The sequence below is a fragment of the Anopheles ziemanni genome, chromosome 2 (assembly GCF_943734765.1).
Source record: "Anopheles ziemanni chromosome 2, idAnoZiCoDA_A2_x.2, whole genome shotgun sequence".
Lineage (NCBI taxonomy): Eukaryota > Metazoa > Arthropoda > Insecta > Diptera > Culicidae > Anopheles > Anopheles ziemanni.
This window is the reverse complement of record NC_080705.1, coordinates 93,194,363-93,208,289: the sequence shown is the minus strand read 5'-3', so window position 1 is coordinate 93,208,289 and position 13,927 is coordinate 93,194,363. Positions and strand designations below refer to the sequence as shown.

At 49.2% G+C, this 13,927-nt stretch overlaps 5 protein-coding genes across 6 annotated transcripts; 3 read left to right on the top strand and 2 right to left on the bottom strand.

Annotated features, from left to right (window-relative positions):
* Window positions 1-259: 259 nt before the first annotated feature.
* On the bottom strand, window positions 260-2,763 carry LOC131282326 (chromatin assembly factor 1 subunit B). Its single transcript, XM_058311757.1, has 4 exons — window positions 2,537-2,763; window positions 2,246-2,438; window positions 1,657-2,170; window positions 260-1,590 (listed from the first exon to the last, which is right to left on the bottom strand). Exons 1-4 carry the CDS (start codon window positions 2,669-2,671, stop codon window positions 384-386), a joined length of 2,049 nt encoding a protein of 682 aa, XP_058167740.1. The 5' UTR covers window positions 2,672-2,763; the 3' UTR covers window positions 260-383.
* A 198-nt stretch (window positions 2,764-2,961) lies between these two features.
* LOC131294781 (uncharacterized) lies at window positions 2,962-7,147 on the bottom strand. Its single transcript, XM_058322825.1, has 5 exons — window positions 7,081-7,147; window positions 5,583-7,000; window positions 3,408-4,026; window positions 3,177-3,342; window positions 2,962-3,102 (listed from the first exon to the last, which is right to left on the bottom strand). The coding sequence occupies exons 2-5, from the start codon at window positions 6,964-6,966 to the stop codon at window positions 3,052-3,054; spliced, it is 2,220 nt and encodes a 739-aa protein (XP_058178808.1). The 5' UTR covers window positions 6,967-7,000; window positions 7,081-7,147; the 3' UTR covers window positions 2,962-3,051.
* LOC131287055 (vacuolar protein sorting-associated protein VTA1 homolog) lies at window positions 4,456-5,639 on the top strand. Its single transcript, XM_058316074.1, has one exon. The coding sequence runs from the start codon at window positions 4,538-4,540 to the stop codon at window positions 5,483-5,485; it is 948 nt and encodes a 315-aa protein (XP_058172057.1). The 5' UTR covers window positions 4,456-4,537; the 3' UTR covers window positions 5,486-5,639.
* A 170-nt stretch (window positions 7,148-7,317) lies between the features above and the next one.
* On the top strand, window positions 7,318-12,779 carry LOC131282636 (integrator complex subunit 14). Its single transcript, XM_058312156.1, has 2 exons — window positions 7,318-7,520; window positions 11,127-12,779. The coding sequence occupies exons 1-2, from the start codon at window positions 7,326-7,328 to the stop codon at window positions 12,777-12,779; spliced, it is 1,848 nt and encodes a 615-aa protein (XP_058168139.1). The 5' UTR covers window positions 7,318-7,325.
* On the top strand, window positions 7,834-11,020 carry LOC131282635 (dnaJ homolog subfamily C member 2). Of its 2 annotated transcripts, XM_058312155.1 has the most exons (3): window positions 7,834-8,607; window positions 8,677-10,115; window positions 10,245-11,020. In XM_058312155.1, exons 1-3 carry the CDS (start codon window positions 8,261-8,263, stop codon window positions 10,502-10,504), a joined length of 2,046 nt encoding a protein of 681 aa, XP_058168138.1. In that variant the 5' UTR covers window positions 7,834-8,260; the 3' UTR covers window positions 10,505-11,020. The 2 variants fall into 2 exon arrangements, with proteins under 2 accessions (XP_058168138.1, XP_058168137.1); XM_058312154.1 differs by having other exon boundaries at window positions 7,836-8,607; window positions 8,677-11,017.
* Window positions 12,780-13,927: the final 1,148 nt, after the last annotated feature.

Genomic DNA, 13,927 nt, shown 5'->3' with positions numbered 1-13,927 from the left:
GTTCCACTTGCGAGAAGTACCGAAAATAGCCAGTTCTCTTTTTAGTTCTGAGTTATGACGAATGACCCCTCAAATGATAGATCTTTTAAAGATTCGCAACTTTGTGGAAAGTATTTTATTAAATTTTGTCCATCTTTTCTAGTTTTTCAAGTTTTTGAGACAGAGAATGAACCGGGACACGAACATCGGCATCCGTGAAGGGACCGGTTAACCGGTTCGATGAACTAAACGATCGAGGTTTTCTAAAATCGTCGATCTGTTAACTTTTTTCTTAATAGGTCATATTTTTATTACAAAACTCCACACGGCTTAAATAGACTAAATAGCGCTATACACAATCATGACGGAAAAGAATACTACTACTAACTATCTAGTGGTCTCGTTTATAAAATTTTCTTCTTCGATTTGGGTGTCGATATGGTCCGGAATTCGACCCGTCGGGGAGTCTTCGGTGAGCCGGCAGTTTCCACGGTGATGTCCCCACTATTGGCCGGTTCCTTCGTTTCCTCCGCTTCTTGCTGTTTCAGCCCGATATCATCATCATCATCCGACACAACCACCAACATTATGTCCTCCGTTTGGTCTACTTCCATTTGAAAGGTGTCGGAAGGTGGTTGTAGCTTTGCCTGTTGCTGTTTGGCCACCGGTTTCGGTTGATCTATGGGCCACGTATCGTTCGCGTCTTCTTCGGCGGTCGGCTCGACCGATGGCTTCACCGGATCAACGGTGAGCGCACGCGGGTGCCGTCGAATGGCGATCGGTTTCGCCGCTTTCTTCCCAACCGATGAGCCCGCCGCCGCCGCTGCCGCCGACGACGACGAAGCTGAAGGTTGTGGGGCTGCCGCTGGGGACGGATGCGAGTCGTTCGACGCCGTATCCGATGGCGTCCGTGGATGACGCCGTACGGCGATCGGTGTAACAGGCCGATCCTTTTTTGACGGACTCTCGAACTTTTCCGCGCTGCTTATGATTTTATCCTTTTCGATTATATACTCCACACCGCCACCTGTACTGGCGGGTTCGGGTTGAACCGATGGCCCGGCTTCTGGCGTGACGGCCGATGCGACTACTGTTGCCTGATTGTTTTCCGCCGGCGGTTTGGTCTTCCGTCTGAATGCGATCGGTTGAGCCACTTTTTCCTTTTCGTTGCCATTCTTCCGTGAAGGCACGACTTTATCCACACAATTTGATGATGTTTTCGGAGGGGTTTTTTCTTTCGTTCCGGCCGAAGAGCTCTCCGCTGGGTTGCTGTTCGTCGAGCCATCGTACACCTTGCCCAACTCGTCATCGGCGAAGAAAATCAACGAACAAAACCCGTCCGTACTGGAAACGATGAGAATCTTCCCATCCGACGACCAGGACAGGTCGGTTAGACGCGTGTAGTGAATGTTGGATATGAGCGCAAACGGTGCCTTTTGCTGCGTGTCGTACAGATAGACGGAGCTCTTAGTCGCCAGGGCAAATATCATCCGATACGGCAGCGGTATTGTAGGTGGCTTGTTTTCCGGATACGGATGGAGCTCAAAAAACACTGGGCAGAAGCGAACGGCGACCGTGTACTGATCCGGTGAAGGTAACGTTATCGCAGGTCTAGAAAGCAAACCAAAAACGTAAATTTCCTCCTCTAACGTAGTGGTACATTCGCAAATGACTTACTGCCGAAAGGAGTTCCTCGTGAAAATGTAGGTGGTATTTAGCGGCTTCGGTACACCCTCGACCTCGGCCACACCGGACGGACAAACGACCAAGTTTCCATCTGGGCTAAAGCTCAGGCGGCGGAAAAACGTTTGCAACGTATCATCGTGAAACAAGCGAACCGTTTTATCACGCAGCGGGTGTGTTTTGGGTACGGGTAGCGTACATTTGTTGCACCTCGCAATTACTCGCTTCGTTTGGATGTCAAACACACGAAAATAACGGTCCGTGCTTAAGGTGGCCAGGTACTTGTCCTTCGGATCCCAGGCGACACCCTGCACAAAGCCCTTGTGGTCGTGCAGGATGGCCTGGCTCTTTCCACGCATCACATCCCACACTATGGCCGTGTTGTCCACCGAGCCGCTGGCGAGGAACAGTGAGTTGGCAGACCAGGAAAGATCGTACACGTCTTCCATGTGGCCACGCAAGATCTTCAGCGTAAGCCACGTTTCCTTGTCCTGCTCGTCGACCGTATCTTGATGATGAAAGAAAAATAATAACTATAACGTTAAGGGATTCGCGGAAAACACTATTTCACCCAGGGCATTACCAAGTATATTGACGATTTCGGTTTCTCCTTTCTGTTTCCAAATGAAGATTACACTTTCATCGTCCGCCGATGCCAGAAGCTCTCCGGAAGGGGACCAGCGTACAGCGTTTACCGCTCGCTGATGCCTGGTGAGATCGGCCGCCAGATCTAACGTGATTGTACCACATTCCGGGTTTTGTGTCATATACCAGATCTGTTAAAGATTGCATCGTTGCATTAAATTGCTTTTTTTTTCATTTGGCAAACACCGCTGTTTTTTTAGCACAGCACAACTTATCAAAAACAACTTACCAACACATGGGAATCCGTACCGCCAGATGCGAGCCGATACTTGGGGTCGCGATCGTTAGCACTTTTCGGTTGAATATCGACACTCAGCACCGGGTCACGGTTATGCCACGATATCTCTGGGATTTGGCACTTCATGTTGGTGGGTATTTAAAACGTTTTCGAACCGATAACTGCGGTAAACGGAGATTTTTTCAGCACTTGAAATGCCTGCGCTACCGAGCATCCGTCCAGGTTTGGACCGATCGACGAAAACAACGGTTTGAGCGCGTAAAACTGACAGTTCACCGTAAATGTCAGTTGATGTTTGGATTCGCAAGGCTCTGCAAATGTAGATCCATTCCGGAAAGCAGAAAAATAAACACAAAAATCCATCGTCGAAAGATTTCATAAAAAATAAATGCAACCAGATTTCTATATGTATTTAAGTGTAATTTGAAATTTTTATTTTGCCAATGAACATACACAAGTTAACCATATTAAATCAATTTTAAAACGACTCCATCCTTGGCACGGTTTTAGTGGTTCTTCTCAAAATATTTTATCTTTGCCTCCGGGTTCGGGACAATCTGAAAAAGATTAAGTTTACAATTAACGATTAGTCCCGCCCTGTGACTCGTATTATTTTCATTCGCCTGCGTACCGTATCTTGGCCAGGTTTCCATCCAGCGGGGCATACTTCGCCATGCTTATCCGTGTACTGGAATGCTTGTACTAACCGGAGCGTTTCATCAACCGATCGACCGACCGGAAGATCATTCATGGTTATTTGTCGCAGAACGCCACGATCGTCGATGATGAACAGACCGCTGTAAAAAAAGAGTGAAATACATTAATAACCTACGCTGGGTTTGAAGGGGAGACAAATAATTACCGAAGCGTGTGTCCAAGATCATCCAGGTAGACGCCATAATCCTTGGCGATGCTGTGTGTGATGTCGCTCACCAGTGGAATGTTAATCTGTCCGAGTCCTCCTTCTTTGCGGGGCGTATTAATCCATGCTAGATGGGTAAAGTGGGAGTCGATGCTGGCCGCAATCACCTCCGCATTCAGCTTCTTGAACTCCTTTACACGGTCCGAAAAGGCAAGAATTTCCGTCGGGCAGACGAAGGTGAAATCGAGCGGGTAGAAGAAGAACACCAGATACTTTCCACGGTAGTCGGATAGTTTTATCTTCTTGAACGCCCCATCCACAACTGCCGTGGCCTCGAACTCGGGAGCGGGGCGTGAAATGACGGCCTTCGTGTACTGCAGCTTGTGGTCTACGAAACGGGGAGCTTCCTGTGGATAGACGTGTCCTCCACCGAAAGAATGGCAGGAACCTTCGTCGCCGACGGCGGCTGCACTTTGCTGGATGGCGATGGCAAAAAGGAACAACAGTGAGCAACAGGCAATGCCAAACGACCATGCGTTAGATAGTCTCTTCATGTTGCCGTCTTCAGTTGGGAATGGATTCTTTTTCCGTCGGTTTTTCCGACGTCGCTTTTCAAACACTCAAGTGTCACGCCGTTTTAACAAGCCGCCACGCGTACAGTTTCCCTAACTCTATCGTCTACAATCGCAACATGCGGTGACAATTTTGATACTGGTGGCACGAGCCTCCGTCTTTTCGATCAACCGGTGCGGTGTCGCTATCACTTATCACTGCCAACACTTCGTGGGTAATGAAACGTGTCACACCTACGGCAAGAAAGGGCTCAAAATGTGATAAAGCCTCCAAGTCGCTTGAAAGAGCAAGAGAGCACTACAAAACGCCGCGAAGTTGAAACCGGGAATGTTTACGGAACGCAAAGGGTGAACCAAAAATGGCTGCCATCGAACGAAATGGCTTGCTTCGATAATTTGTAAACAAAGCAGCCTAGGGCTGTCATAACAGTTTTCCTTTCGTCGAAGCAAACGTCAAGTCGCAATTAGTCATCGTTTGTTGTGAGCAGCGAAACAGGCGAAAAGATTTGTTCAATAGTGCAGAGTGCGGTGTGTTTTACATCGTGAAAATCAACCGCAATGGCTGTAAATTTCCCTCCCGTACCGCCGCTAATGCGACCGATACAGCACTATCTGAAGACGGCCCAGGAGCATGATAATCGCGACCCGATAGTCGCCTACTGGTGTCGCCTCTACGGGCTTCAGTTGGGACTGAAGATCGCCAACCAGGGCACAGAAGAACGAACACTACTGCTGGCCATTATGGATTGGCTTGAGAAGACCAAGCACCAGATGACCGACAACGAATCCATCACGAACGATGTGGCCGCACAGGCGTACCTGGAAAACTACGCACTAAAGCTGTTCTTGTACGCGGACAAGCAGGATCGGGCGAGCAATTTCGGTAAAAACGTCGTCAAAGCATTCTACACCGCGGGTATGATCTACGACGTGTGTCAGACCTTCGGCGACCTCACGGAGGAGGTAACACAGAACCGCAAGTACGCCAAATGGAAGGCATCTTACATCCACAACTGTCTCAAGAATGGTGAAACTCCCGTCCCCGGTCCCATGGCTACCGACGAGGATAAAGAGTTCGACCAGGAATTCACTCCGGCAGTACCGGACGCAGAACCACAGCCCGGACCAAGCAATACTCCTCATGGAAATCCACCTGCGGTAGGATTTCAACCGCCAGCGGTCGACTTTAAACCGCCTCCGGCAGGACCCACAAACTTCACCACCACTGACCCATTCAGTCACGTGAAGGCTCCGTCGCCACCAAGTGAACCGGAAAAATCACCTGGAGGCTTTAAACCGTACATGGGCGACCCCAGCGCGACCGGGGGTGGAGGACCCGAGCGACTCGTCAATGCGGCCGGCATACAACTGCGACCGGATCAGATCACAAAGGCCCAGAAATACTGTCGATGGGCGGAAAGTGCTCTTAACTTCGAGGATTTGAAAACATCGATCGATAATCTCCAGAAGGCTCTGCGTCTGCTTCAAACCGGCCAAGATGGGTAGACTTTCGCCGTCTCATCGGGAAAGCGCAGCAATGAATTATGTGTGTTAATTTGTCACCCCCTAACCGCTTGTTCTATATAATCAAAAGATGCATTACAAATAAACAGACATACCTGCTTCTGGGCCTCATGTAGCGACGCTCTGCGGTATACTCTACTCGTTGTAAAGATGGCTTTTGGTTGCACGACTTTCGATTGTATCATCTTTGCGGGTTCAATTTTATTCTGTACTTTTACAGAAGTTAGGGTCTTAGCATCTGGCCCTACTATCGGTTGCAATGGTTTGGAAAAGGTGCTTACAGGCAAAGCATTCTTGACTTTCGTTTGATCATCGGTAGGTGGTTGGGTCGGTTTCTTCCTGCAAGGCGTTGCTTCAGCGGATCGTTCCTGCGTCATGATTATCTTACTATAAGTTCGAGTGTTTGCTACGTTCCGCATCTTTTCAGGCTCCTTGGTTTTTGGTCTGTTGTTGATGTCTTCAAGAATCTTGCATTCGAGAGAACAAAATACTTTTCCATCCGTCACATACTCCGCCTTATATTCTGAAAGTGTTGACTGACACCAATGGCACTCTCGCTGGTCGATATCAAGAAACTCAATCTGGGATGGTTCCAACGGCTCGTCATTTTCTTCAGCGTCATCCATCAACTCTTGCTCCTGCTCCTCGTATTCCTCGCCATCTGCTCCATTACCCACAATGACTTCCGCTATGACATGATGCTGAGGCGCTTCCTGTTTGATGGTCTCCAGTTCCTGCTGTTGATCGGGTTCAGTTTCAAACTCTCCGTAAACGTAATATGAATCGGCCGTGTCACTCTCATCCTGGTTCCTGGCCTCATCGTTATCGTTCGACATTTCGTCCATACTAGTATCCAGCTTCGACAGCGCTTTGCTAGTAACAACTTCAAACCGTTCACGATCGTTCATATCGGTATTTATAACATTCTGCAACGATTTGCTGCTAACAATTTCAAACCCTTTGCGATCGTCCAGATCAACGTTGATGATACTGAACGAGCTGTAATCTTCGCCTGTATCAACTTTAATGAAGCGATTGCGCGTTTCCGCCGGCACTTCCTTGCAGACGGATATGATGTGGTGTCGCATTCGCGTCAAGTTCAATCTCGTTGTCCAGCCGCAGAACAAACACTGCCGTTTGTCCATGTCAATCGAATTGAACAGACTGTGGATGTCCTTCTTATTGTGTTCGGTGAAGGAAGAATTGCTCTCCCGATCCTTTGCTTCCTGAACGCAACGTTGCATGGCCAAACGCACCGAATTGGAAGTGCTTGCGCACTGATACGCTATATGTTTGACCATGCGGGTGGCGTTCTCGCGCGTTATCCAGTTGCAGAAGCGGCATCGTTGCTGCGTGCTGCTCTCGTACTTGAAATACTGCCGTACCGGGTGCGGGTTCTTACGTTTTTGTTTGATCACCCTAGTTTGGCTTTTGTTGCTCGAATCCTTCTTCGAGTCGGACATTGTTATCGAATGGATGCGGTGAGCCCGGAACAGCCTACGGTTACGCCGAGGAAGATAAGATCCAATTGTGTGTACTTGATATTGTTGTTATTGAAATATTTCAATTTGAATTACCACACTTGGGCGATATTTCCTCAACAGATTTCCAAACAGATCCGAAATGAAGCTCAACACCAGGGACGCTTAAAAAACCCAAGCTTATTGACAGTTTTCCCAGAAACTATGACAGCTGTCAGTCGACTAAACCGCTTCTGCGAAGGATTGTTTGCCACAAAACATAGCTACCAATTTTTGTTTCATTTCCACTAGCAAAACTTCCCCATATTTAATTGCTTCGAAAGTAGTATTGTTGTCCTGCGATGCCGACTGTTATTGCCCTGGACGTTTCATTGTCGATGACACGTCCCATTCCACACCAATCAAAGACCGCCGGTACCAGCGGAGATGGCGGAGCTTCGGAAAATACCCTCACATACCATCAGGTGGCGGTGAAGGGTATAAATTACATTCTTGACTACCTAACCAAACATGCCAAATTGGAATTCGTATCGCTGGTAAGTACCGAAAATCAGTATCCTGAAACGTTTGTTTACATTCATTTATCGGAGGTTTGTTTTCGATTGAAAGAGAGAAAGTGCAAGGTGAAGAACACGAAGAAGAAGGACGGTGAAAGCATTCGTTTTAGAATAGGGTTCGAGAGCTTAAAGGTAAAGGCTTAGCATTGACATCCCGTTTCGAGCGAACGATCGAAATCATCTGTTTGGCGCGCAGAACCATCTGCTCATGTTGGCAGCCCTGGCAAACGTGCGAACTGTCAAAAGACAGACAGGCGAGAGCAAGAAGGAAGAAAGAAGAAGATATTTGCGCTCCGAAGACCGTAGAGCTGCTCGGCATCTGTGTCAAACGTCGAAATTCCGTCGGTCGAGACCGTGTGTGCTGGTCTTGCAGTAAGAAGTATGCTTCTGATAATTGCGGGATCGGAAAAATAATAAGTCTTCGTCAGCACGGCACACGAGTGAAAGTGATTTTCCCTGTTTTCCGGGAGGCAATGAACAGTGGACTTTGTTTTACCGTCGCTGCTGTGCACAGTGTGAGAAGTGTCGCCTTCCACCTCGGTCCGTTCCTTCCACGTGTTTGAGGTTAGGGTGCCGATCGGTACCATCGAATTGCGGCTGTGAAAATAGTTGAGGAAGGGGTTTCGGGGGACGTGAAACAAGCGACAGCACGAGCCAAGCTTGGCCCAGGTGTTACATAAAGAGCGTGAAGAAAAAGAACCCAAACGCACGCATCAACCATGGCAGCCAGTGACAGCAGCAAACGACCCTCGCCTTCCGTGCTAACCGTTGCCTTGCGAACAAATTACGACGTGCGTCGCAGCACCATTGGAGCGAAATGGAGCGACGGTGTCGAATACTTGCAGTACCTGCACGAAACGCAACCGATCCACCCGACGTGTCCTCCGACGAAGGATGAACTGATCGCTTCCGGCCAACTGCCGGACCCGGCAACCACGGCAGTTGTGGACCCTGAGGCACTGTTCGAGGAGCTGTTTTCCGTCGATATCGATTACCTAAAAAGTTTAGATCCGAAGGATTGGAAAAATCAGGACCACTATGCCGTACTTGGTCTGAAGCGTATGAGGTGAGTGTTGTCATCACGCTGCGCTTCTTTGTTTGTGTTCATGTGATTCATTACAATCTCCTTCCATAGGTTTACTGCGACCGACGAGGACATTAAGCGTGCATACCGAAAGATAGTATTGAAACATCACCCGGACAAGCGGAAAGGCTTAGGTGAGGAAGTAAAGCAGGACGATGACTACTTCCACTGCATCACGATGGCGTACGAAACGCTGGGCACGCTCAAGAACCGGCGCGCCTTCGATTCGATCGATCCGGAGTTTGACGACACGCTCCCGACGCAGTCGGAGGTTGAGAAAGATTTCTACGGCTCGCTACGTGACGTTTTCAAGCGTAACGCACGCTGGAACGAATCGCGCAAGGAAGCGCCACAGCTGGGTGATGACAATACGCCCCGCGAGCGGGTTGACGATTTCTACGACTTCTGGTACAGCTTTCAGAGTTGGCGTGAGTATAGCTACCTTGACGAGGAGGACAAGGAAAAGGGTCAGGATCGGGAGGAGCGGCGCTGGATCGAAAAGCAGAACAAAGCGATCCGCCTGAAGCGCAAGAAGGAAGAATCGGCCCGCATTCGATCGCTCGTCGATCTGGCGTACAACAACGATCCCCGTGTGGTGCGTTTCAAGCGGGAGGAAAAGGAACGCAAGCTGGCAGCCAAGCGTGCGAAACAGAACGCCTACCAGGCGCAAAAGGCTGAGGAGGAGCGCGTGGCTAAGGAAGCGGCCGCGGCCAAGGCTAAAGCGGAGGAAGCCGAACAGAAGCGCATCGAGCTAATACAGGTCGAGCGTGAGCGCACGAAAAAGATACTGAAAAAAGAACGCAAACTGCTACGAGACACCGCCAAGGGCAAGGATTACTACGCTAAGGACGACAAGGAGCGCCTGAAGCATCTGGAGGGTGTCGAGAAAATGGTCGAGTCTTTCAAGCTGCTCGAGCTGCAGGAGTTCAACAAAGAGCTGGTCGCGGGTGGCCGCGATGTGTTTGTGAAGGCACTGGATGAGCTGGAGGTGAAGCTGGAAGCGGAACGAATGGCGACGGTGAGGACGACGGCGTCGAGCGAGACGATACCTAACAATACCGGGTTGAAGGTGGTCAACCGGAAGGCCATGTGGTCGCACGACAACGTGCAACTGCTGATCAAGGCTGTCAATCTGTTCCCGGCCGGTACGATCTCGCGCTGGGACGTGATAGCGAACTACCTGAATCAGCACGGAACCGGGCTGGGGGATTTAAAGTTCTACGCGAAAGACATCCTCAGCAAGGCCAAGGAACTGCAGAGTGGCGACTTTTCCAAGAGTGACCTTAAGACCATGGTGAACCAGCAGGCGTACGAATCGTTCGAGCGCACGAAAAAGGACCTCAAGATAATCGACAACTCCGAAATCAGCACCAAGGAGGCGGAGGCCGAAGCGGCCGCCAACAAGGCAAAGGCCAATGCCAAGCAGAACGGTAACAGTGGCGGGAAACCGGAGCCCATGGTGAACGGTACCGGTGGAGCGAAGCATGGCGGTGCGGAACACGGTACAGAGGGTAAAGAAAATCGCAATAACAAACAACAGCAGCAAAAGGACAAACAGCAAACGCCACCACCTGCTGCTGCTCCGTTGGTCAATGGAACCAGCACGGACAAGAAACCAGTGACCGCTGAAGCGGAAGGAAAACCAGCTGCGACAACCGGAGGCAAAAAGGAAAAGGAGGCGAACCGGGTGTGGAGCAAGGAAGAGCAAGCGCTGCTCGAGCAGGCCATCAAAACGTACCCGGTGTCGTGCGGTCCGGATCGTTGGGACCGGATAGCGGAATGTATACCGAACCGGACGAAAAAGGATTGCATGCGGCGCGTCAAGGAACTGGTTGATCTGGTTAACGCCAAGCGCGAAGCACAGCAAGCGGTCAAGTAGTTTAACGGAAGTAATTGTGTGCGTGCGTGACAGATAGGTAGGATAGAACGAGAGATAGAGGAAGAGAAAGAGAGAAGGTGAAAGAAAAAGCCTCCTTGGTTTCGAATTTCCGTTCGATCTAAACCGATGATGTTAGACGAGAATGTAATGCTGTAAAATGTACATACTTCTAGTATCCTGGTCCATCATTTAGAACAAAAAGAAAACACAAAAGAAACACCACCACCCACATACAATGCAAGACGAGTCGAGAAAAACAACACATCGTGACCAACCAATTAGGAATAACTTGATAAATTTTATCAGACATTAAAGTACATCAAATCATTGATCAAAATTGTTTCTTTAGAAACCCGGGGGTTTTGGCGAGAATGTGGTCGTTGTGGCTTAAGCGAAAGATAGAGCGCGAACTGTGTAACTCACAATCGCTAGAAAGAACTGGCCGCGAATCTCCCTGTGTTTATTTTCGTTCGATATCGAAATTGCGGGCATTGCGGAAACTCTCTTTCAACCGAAAACGAACACAAACTGTTTTAGATTGCGTCGCCCAAGTCTACGAAAGAGGAGGCATACCGAACCCATATTTGTATTTGATTTTTTTTGTTTTTCGATAAAACGATAGATCGTCTATTCGTCGTTGTACGAAGTGTTGGTGGATTTTACGCGCGACTACGACTCCATCCGGCAGGCGCTGCACAAGATCGAGCACTACGACAAGACGAGTCTGGAGAACGTCCTGGTGGCGGTGAACAACGCGTTCAAGTCGCACTGGGGCAGCCAGAACTACTGCCAGATCATTTTCGTCACCGACTGCGGAATCGGTATGGGGCCGAGTTCACTGAAGAACACCATCATCAACATCCAGAACTATAAGGCCGCATGCGCCACTGCAGTGGCCGCAGCAACAGCAGAGGGAGCCAAGGACCCGACGGGGGCCGGCGTGGTGGTACCCGTTCCGCCACAGCCCTCCGACAATCAGTGGGTAGGATTCGCCTACCCGAGCAAGCTGTCGTTCGTTTGCTTGGGCAGTATGGCCACCGACATTGCGTTTCGCTGCGGCACCAAGCTTTACCAGCAGCTCCTGGACTCCAGTGGCCAGAAGGGTCAGCTGTTCATCCCGCGACTGAGGCATGACGAAGCGCCATCCATGGACGATTCCGTCTCCGCCGGTGACAACGGATGTGACGATGGAACGGCGGGCACGTTCCGGGCGCAGCTCACGAAAGCATCCGCCCTGGAAGCGTTTGAGACGATGTGCGAAACCAACTATCGCCAGTTTGAAGCCACATTGCGATGTGGAGGCTACTTCCGGCTTGAGGATCCCATCATCGTCTGGCCGGCACCACTCCCTTACACCGCCCGGGACGTGCTGGGTGCCGAAACGACGAAGCTTATGTCTCGCCGGTTGGAGGTGTGTGGTTTCCTTAGCCTTTCGGATATTGGCTCACCGATGTCGGTCAGTCGGCATCTGATACTGCCTCGAAGCGGCCCGAACACAGCGTCGTCACAGAATCCGGACGAAGCAAAGGGGGGACCGTCGTCGGGTGGGAAACATGGAGCGGGCAATCTGCCGACGGTCGAGGAGCGACTTGAAACGGACATTAAAGCGTTCTACGGCAAAGCGGACGGTGAATCGGCGCACCATCATCACGCCGACGAGCAGCATAGCGTCGCCGGGATGGAGGAATCGGTCTGCGTGCTACTGCACGGTGCGCTCAAGGTGGAAAATATGGCCGCACTCATTCTGCTAGGGGACGCGTGGTACGGCTTCATTTACTCGTACGCGGACGGGAAGAAAAAGTGGAACCTCATGCTGAACGTGCTGCCGCCCGGTAACGATGTGGTACCATGGTTGGGTGACCTTCGCTACCTCGGAACCCTCGACGACGCACTGCCGGGCGAGAACCCTTCCTTCCCGATCAAGGCGGACAAGCGCAGCTACTCGCAGAACATCGTCGTCTGGATCCGCCAGGCCGGCCTGCAGTCCGACATCCAGAAGGTGCTGCGGCACGCGAAGAAGCTGCCGGAAAAGACGCAACACTTCTACAAGGAGCTGAACCGTATCCGGCGGGCGGCCCTATCGCTCGGCTTCATCGAACTGCTCGAAGGCTTGGCACACATTTTCGAGCGGGAAATAAACACCCTTCCGCAGAGCGCATCCCCCGATTGCTCGATGCAGCTGTCCCATGCCATCATGGAGTTGCGCAGGCCCGCGAATCGCGATCTTAAAATCGTTATCCACGCACTTCCGACACAGTATAACCAGTTAGGCTAGGCGACTGTTCGTTGGTAGTTCAAATAAAACGTTTCTATTAATAAAAGCAACTGTGTTTTGTGTGACTAATTTCTTTCGTTTTTTTTGTGCGACTTTTCTTCAAAGTGGGTTAATTTTAAAGTAATTTATTCTTAGCCTGTCGCCCTGCTTCACTCCCCCATCACTGGGAGATGCTTAAGTTTGTTTTCCCTTTTTCTTTTTAGCTAAGAGTCAGTTACGTGCTCTTTGATGTCTTCCTCTTTACTTTCCTCAATCAATCAATCATTCAATTTATTAATAATATATATATTAGTATACATTTTCTTTTGTGGGTGTGTATATTCTGCATAATTTGCTTGTTCGTTTGCGCTAACGATCCACACCACACCACCGCACCGTCGTTCCCGAATTGGCAGGTCTCTTCCCTTTTTTAATTTTAACTATTTTACATCATTTTAGGTAGTTTTTACTATTGTTGCGTTTGCTGTCCAAAGCAATTAGTGTTCGCTTTCTAAAATTAAGACAAAGCCAAGTTGTTCGATTTTGTGTATGGTATTTTTCAGTTTTTAATGTGCTAACCAAAAAAATAAATTGCAAAAGGTTTTCGTCAAAAATTGATTTTTAACGTTCACTTGCCTCTAGATTTACATCGTTTTACATCTCACCTAGCAACCCAGGTAGTGTACGTAGAACATCAAGAATGCTAGCCTACCTTATATCCTGTACCTTTCAACTGGTCGTCGCTACTACAAACATACAAACGCTAGCTATCATTCTGATAGATCCTAGAAAGCCACGAATTGTTTACTAAACCCGTTTGTGTTGCTATTTGGAGATTTGACGATTCAACATCAAATACTATACAGTAGGCTAGCATTGTTGGATGTTCTACGTACACTGCCGGGGTTGCTAGGTGAGGTGTAAAACGCTTAAAACGCTTAAATTGTGATTGAAAATAGTTGTGTGTTTATAAAAAAAACGAACAAAATCGCTATTTACGAAACATATTTTCGTAAATTTGTATATTGCATCTCTTCTTCTTTCTCTCTAAATGGTACGGACTTTGCTGTTTCGTTATAGTGTTATGCTATCCTTTTTTAAAATTTTGGATTACAAAACCATCAAAACCTGGCAAAAAAAAAGAAACAATCCGAAGGGCTTAACGAGAA